Source organism: Monopterus albus, unplaced genomic scaffold (genome assembly GCF_001952655.1).
Source record: "Monopterus albus unplaced genomic scaffold, M_albus_1.0 scaffold279.1, whole genome shotgun sequence".
Lineage (NCBI taxonomy): Eukaryota > Metazoa > Chordata > Actinopteri > Synbranchiformes > Synbranchidae > Monopterus > Monopterus albus.
The window spans coordinates 665,252-672,293 of NW_018128159.1; the positions used below are offsets into that span (position 1 = coordinate 665,252).

Below are 7,042 nucleotides of genomic sequence, written 5' to 3' on the forward strand. Positions count from 1 at the left end.
CATGAACATGTTAGTAGACCAAATAAAGTTTTCTAAATATTTGTAAATTTTGTATGTCCATCTCCAGTTGGGTGTGAAATGTATACCTCTCATTAATCAAATTTTAGTGACCCAACTGACTTTATTAGGTCTATGAAATTAGAACAGATCACCATGCATAAATATTTTGTGATACTCCAATCTGATTTACTTCCAGAGCTCCCCATTTACAGATTATAATTTCATAAGGAATTATTTGTTTCTGTGTGTCTCTTACAATTAAAGCACAGTAAATTCTATTTTCAAAAATACAAGATTATCTATGCATATCTGTAATTTGCTTCATTCGTGTATTTAAGAAATCACTAAATATAAATCATCACGGTTTTTGCCTTTGAAAAGATGATGTACTGTAATTTTGTTGTGTGACAGAATTGTTTTATTAGAACTCCCGTTCCTTATTGCTCTCCCTGCTTTCCAGGGGTCCTGGTGGCAGAGGCCCATGGCCGAACCCCAACACCAACTCAGTGAGTCACATTCTCTCACATCTTTATCACATACACTGCAGGGTCTGTTTACAATAACTGCCTCATGTTTTGTCTCACCTCGGGTCTATTGTCTCCACAGATAGCTTACTCATCTTCATCTCCAGGCAACTATGTGGTAAGTAACCCTGTCATGGACTCATGTTCAAGCCACAGCCCATAAATTACCTGTCATGCAGTGATATCTAACAGGCACGCTACCGTCTAGATGCACTCAGCACTCATTTCTCTCCTTCTCTTGCTTCTTCTCCCCTCAGGGCCCTCCAGGGGGAGGCGGCCCACCAGGAACTCCCATCATGCCTAGCCCCGGAGGTGAGTTATGCACTTCAGTTTCCCTTCTGATTTCTACTTTTATCATGTGTTAACTGAAGGAGGGCTCTGTCTGAGAAACATAAAACCTGTTCTGTGTCAGATTCACATCTCTTTGGGAGATAGGCAGAGAGAGGAGTCTAAATAGTTTAGGAATTGAGCACTTAGGAATATTTTTGCAAGTGTAAAACACTGAAAAATTGTAAAATATTCCTCTGAATGTGATATTATATGTGATGATATTTTGGTTTGGCACCACATTTGTCACTGTTTTCCACTTCAGACACATTCTGAAAAAACAATAGATGTTGTTAATTGTGTTTTCTCAGAGCTGAGACAGTTGTATAAAAGCAAAGGTGTGTCAGTCTGCAGCCTTTACCAATCAGTGTAGGTTCTCTGTAGAGGACTAGCTGAGAGAAGACTGTGGACTGTAGACATTTTTTTGGCCTCTGGAGGGCTTCTTTTTGTGTCAACTATTTATTATTTATATACGTAGCTCTATTGTGTATGTTGCTGGTAAAAAAAACCTCCTGCTCATACATACATTGGGAGGAAAACATATTTCCAATGTGCCTGCCAAGACTGTGCACACACTCTCACATACACACAAGCCTGTTCCTAAAATGCGCATGTTGCCCTTGTGGTTGCCCCCCCCTCCTCCAGACAGTAGATTGAAGGACATTAACAGATCACTCCACTACTTTGAAAACAGAGTATCCATCTCCACCTCCTGTCATTCAATCTGCTGTTCTTATTTTTCCCTGTTTTTCTTTCTCAGCCTTCTTCTCACAACTTTCTCCCTACAGTGTCAGATCAAGGTCACCTCATCCTTCTAAATATTTTCAGGACAGAAGGACACAAGGACCAACGCGGCATATACTAACTGTTGCTGCCGGGTTGTCCATATAATAACTTGTTCTAATTTTCTGATTTATGGAGAGATAATGGGTTTCTTCTGTTGTACACTGCAGAAAGCAGTGAAGAGATTAACAGACAGATTCACTGGTATTATGTGCCAGGTATACAAGTGCTCTTTGCAATGTCCAGAAGAAAAAAAACATATCTAGGCTATAGCTAAATGTACTCTACAAATGGCAAAATTAAGCAGAATCAGTGTCAAACACAGTAAAAAACAGCACCACTCCTGTTTCTTGTTATTTCTCATCCATTACCCCATTCCATAAGTAAAATCCATCTTGTTTTTGACATTTTTTAGCACGGTTGAATGCAGATGTGTAACACACAAGGTTTACAACATACTGCCTTACAATATTCTGGACATCCATCTGCTTTTTTTTCTTTATAGATTCAACAAACTCAAGTGAAAACATCTACACAATGATGAACCCAATCGGCCCTGGTGGAAATAGACCGAATGTGAGTCAAGTCATTTAGTTCATTTTAAATAAATGCTTTGGTGTTTCTACAGTTCATCTAAGATTTATTTTTAGTTGATCTAATCCATTATCCTGCCATGTTACCCAGGCATGAAAAGAGCGAGAGAAATTACATTTGTAAATATTCCTGTTGTTTTTCTTTAGTTCCCAATGGGGCCTGGTCCTGATGGGCCAATGGGTGGGATGGGTGCCATGGAGCAGCATCATATGAATGGATCATTAGGTGAGTAGCTAAAGACAGTGTACAGTGCATGAATCAGGAACATGGTATATGTGCCTGAGTATATTCAGCAAAACCTGTTACTGTCTATGAATAGAGGCCTTTAGAAGTAAGACTCTGCCCCCTTGTGGTTGCTAGAGGACAGTTTCTCCCTCCTCTTAGTATTGATCAAAACTAAAACAGATTAGTGGGGCAGTGAGCAGGCCAATTGATCCTATCAATGGGTGAGACGTGATCCGTGAAGTTGGTGCTCATCTGTATCTGAAACAGATAGCTTAATTAAAGGCCTGTGAGAGGGCAGGCTGTTTCTACTTGCACTGGATATCCTGAACTGATGTTGAATTATTAGCAGGATGTGGAACATCTGTTACCTTGTAATGATTAAGTTTTCTCTTTTTTTCAATCCCTGATCAAAGGCTCTGGTGACATGGATGGGTTGCCAAAGGTAAGACTGACTCTCTGTGTTTCTGTCTATCAGCATATTTGTCTTTCTTTTTTCTGTAAGATGTTTGTATTTGTATTGGTTTGTTTCCCGTGCGCTGTAGAATTCTCCCAACAACATGGCAGGCATGAACAATCCCCCTGGCACTCCACGGGATGACGGCGAGATGGCAGGCAACTTTTTAAACCCATTCCAAAGTGAAAGTGTGAGTACCAAAGGAGATAGACAGTACACCTCTTATGCTGGAAACAAACATCCAGCTGTGACAGTTCATGGAGTTACATACAGTATTTAATCATTTTTGCACATTGCAGTAATGTCTGCACAAATCTCCACTGGTAGCCCAATCATACAGCAGGGTCCCATTAAAATTTTCCAGTCAGTGAAATATAAATATATTTGAGACAACTGTGATGGCTCCATCCTGTGCCAGACTCAGTTATGGGTCAAGAAACTGAAATCCTAAACCCTATAACTAGACGCTTGTGTGTGCCATTCGACCCTAGTCACTTGGGCCTGGTTTCACAGAAATAGATGTTGATTATAGCTTAGATCAAACTAATAGTCAGTCTTCAGGTAGATTTGTCTATAGCACAAAGCAGTTCTTCACGGTCTCAGTAAGAACTTATTTGCCATGATTCCTCTGTAGAGACATTTTTCAAACTAAAAAAACACAACTGACTGAACAACCACATCAAACTGCTCAGACCCATTCACTTCAGCAGAAACTATTTGTCTTCTCAACTGTTCTGTAGCAGAGCTGATGCGCTTCGGCTTTTTAATGTGGCATGGCTCAGTACTTTTAACCCATCATCCAGGCTCAGGACCATGGGCGAAGCCAGGGGGTGGCTATGGGTGGCATTGGCCACCCCCAGAATCTGACAGGCTGTCCCTGGTGCTACCCCTCGCAGAGTCAAAATGCTATGCTTGTCAATATTAATGAATGAAAAATAAAAAACACTGACAAACTGTAACCTTAAATACAACTAACATTTTTCTGGTGCTTTATAATTGATATTGGTCAAATTAGTTTTATTTTATATCATGCATGCAGCATGACATTTGCATTCATTTCCAACTGTGTTGTTGTGGAGTAGGCTACATGGCACGATACGCCTCAGTGGGGGGAACCACTGTGCAGCAACGGTCCCCAGCTGGGAGTAAATAAGGAGTGCAGCCAAAGTTAACTGAAGTGTCTCATTTTTACACAGAATAAACAATTCATAATAATGTGTGGCTTATTATTTTATAGAATTATAGTTTTAATTTAGTTTTTACATATTTTTCAAATGTGCCACTTCTCTCTGAGTCTGTACCCCTGCTTGGCCACCCCATCTCAGATTTTCAAAATCTGCCCCTGCTCAGCACATTTGCTCTGGCCAAATGAAAACAACTGACAGTGTCCTCACTGCTGTTTATTTTCAACAAGTTACTGCACTTTCTAAAACCTCACTCTACAACAATGTTGAAAAAACACAAATCTGAGCCATGGTTTTTTGTTGTTGTTGTTGTTGTCGTTGTGTACCGCTGATCTGTAGGTGTCAATGACTGTTACCATGGAAACATGGTTTTTAGTTCTAAGATAGCCAAAAGCTAGCATGACTAATGTTTTATCCTTATGATACGTCAGTCTTTATTTTTGTGAAACCATCTAACTTGCATTAGGTCAATCTAAGGGCAAAGGTAAGACAGCCCTAGCACCACAGACCAGTCTCAAATGTGGTTGGAAATTGGTCCGTGTTCTTTTTGCACACACTACCACCAAATCTCCATCATCGTGAAATGAGCCCACATGGCAAATATAAACTTGTAATCAGTCCACATATTGTGCCCTGTGTTCCCAGCTTTACCTAAGTCAGAACCAACAGGCACAAACAGCAACATGGAAGCATTAGTATTTCTCTGGTGTGTGGCGAGAATGCCATATAGTGATTAATGTGAGACTGGCATTATATGCAATGCATGTTGCTACAGTATCTTCACTACAATGTGGAATTCCCCAACATGTTCTTCCTGGCCTGGGCTCTGCTGTGCTGCTGGTTTACTGACATAGAAAATCTATTAGAAATGGGTTTTTGTTGTGTAATGTAGGCTGCAAAACATGGTGTGTAGTTTAGTTAGTTGACTTTCTTTAATCTTGAACTCAGTAGTATAAGAAGTTTAATACTGACTCGTCTTTCCCACTGCATCCTCTTTTTTCTCTCTTTACAGTATTCACCCAACATGACGATGAGTGTGTGATTTTTATTTTATTTTATTTTATTTTTTTATTTTACTTTTTTCATCCCCTCCTTTTCCTAATCTCCCTCTCCCTTTGGCCCTGGTGCGTCTTGTATTACCTTCCTACCTCCCTCCCTGCCTCCTCTTCCTCGTGGAAGATGTGCTGTGCCACACAGCCCTTTGAGATGCCCCTGGACAACAGGACTCCCCTCAAGGTCTCCCATCCCAGTGCCTGTAGAATGGGTATAAGAACATGAAATGGCCTCCAAGCAACAGCAAGGATCTCCTCTCTGCTTCTCTCTGCCTGCCAGCCCCTGTCAAGGGTCTTAGGACAGTGAGAGCCTGAACCTGTTCCACGCCTGTCTCTCCCAAACCCAAAACCTGCCCTCATGGGTGGCATTCAAGACCAATCAAGATGCCCCTCTGTACCTACCAAAACCCCATTATATCATGCTGATCATAACTTACGGGGGTACGCAGTAGTTGACTGACAGGGGCTGAAAACTCTCAATCAAACACCCCTCCTGCTCCTGTGGCAGAAAAGAAAATAAGTAATGAACTGATAATGTTATTTTATGGCAAGAATGGTTTTCATTAAATGTTTGTATTATTTGTTGCTGATGATAATATTATTGCTATAATTTTCATAATTGATATTATTCTACTAATGTAGTTATGATTTCCTGTAAAGGGCACATTTGATCTCAGCAGCAGCATCAACAATGACAGAATAAGCACATGCTCAGAAAATGCACAATGATTATCTGTTTACAGATTTTAGGTTATTTGTTTGCGTTGTTTTTGTCACAGTCTGTCTTACGTCACATACCTCTCCTTAAAACCTTCTGAGCTTATATCCTGTCTTTGCCTTCTAAATGTTTGTAGCACCATTTCTATGAACTTTCAAAGTAAAAGTGATCAGAATAATTGATTATGTTCACCTAATGAAGTAGTTTGTGCCAAGGTGTTTACTGTATATCTTGGCTAAAACTATTCATGCAGTTAAATCAGAGACTTTCACAGAGCATTGATGTTTTCTGGCACAAGGTGTCTGTTGATGCACCTGAATGGATGTCTAGCTCTCCTGTCTTTATTAGCACCCTTTCTCACTATGATTTTACTGCAACACAGTGGCTCTGCTGAAACCCTAAGATGATGTCAGGACATGCCAGTTCTTGTTCACTAACAGAGCAAGAGAGCAGTTTGTGGATCTCTTCTATAGTTTGGTCTTGTCTGTAAATACAACATATTTACTATAGCTTGTATTGTGGTTGTTTTATTATTTGCTATATACACATTGTCTGTGAATCCTAAAAAGTGGTTCCTTCCTCGTCTTCACTTTGTTTGATTTCAGCCTCACTGTGGACTCCCAAGTGGTACTGTTTACCCTTCCAGGACTCATTCTGGTCTCTCACCAGGGTTGAACTTGCAGATCCTCTAGGATCCACTTTCTCAACTCAGACAAAATGGGCTAAAACTGTCTCTTTGGAGCTCCCATCAACTGGTTCTCTCAACAAGTCCTTTATGCGTGGGATGGTGGATCCAGTGTACTGGGGAGGTGTAGCAGCTCTGATGATTGGAGCAGAGAGATGCATGTTAAGAGACCACATGACTCTAAAAAAGAGGAACAATGATGGTTTGTAGATTGTTTTCAGCAGATGTTTATTTTAAATGTATTCAACTGAGGAAAAAAAATGAAAGCCCATTGAATCTGCACACAAAGAAAAAGCATATTATGCTATTTGTTTCTTTCTGTATGGTATGTACTTCTGGCTTGATTAAATCTCTGTCACTGTGTCAAAGGGATGAATTATCTCATGGCATCACTGCAGCACCTATGTCATGGCTGTGCTCAAACCAACAATAACAGCCATTGTAGCCTCAGTGGGTGATGGTGATGTACTAATCAATTTTCTGATATCAATCTGAA

The 7,042-nt window shown here is 40.3% G+C and overlaps 1 protein-coding gene across 1 annotated transcript in view; it reads left to right on the forward strand.

The window, feature by feature from the left end:
• The window catches only part of ssbp4 (single stranded DNA binding protein 4), an 84,842-nt gene extending 77,806 nt beyond the window's left edge, over window positions 1-7,036 (forward strand). Inside the window, exons 10-18 of the mRNA XM_020622399.1 lie at window positions 68-71; window positions 461-506; window positions 607-642; window positions 782-836; window positions 2,140-2,210; window positions 2,375-2,453; window positions 2,867-2,895; window positions 2,996-3,097; window positions 5,104-7,036. Of these exons, the coding sequence (XP_020478055.1) occupies window positions 68-71; window positions 461-506; window positions 607-642; window positions 782-836; window positions 2,140-2,210; window positions 2,375-2,453; window positions 2,867-2,895; window positions 2,996-3,097; window positions 5,104-5,133 (452 nt within the window). The 3' untranslated portion in view covers window positions 5,134-7,036. The remainder of the gene's footprint in view (window positions 1-67; window positions 72-460; window positions 507-606; window positions 643-781; window positions 837-2,139; window positions 2,211-2,374; window positions 2,454-2,866; window positions 2,896-2,995; window positions 3,098-5,103) is intronic.
• The last annotated feature ends 6 nt before the right edge of the window (window positions 7,037-7,042 follow it).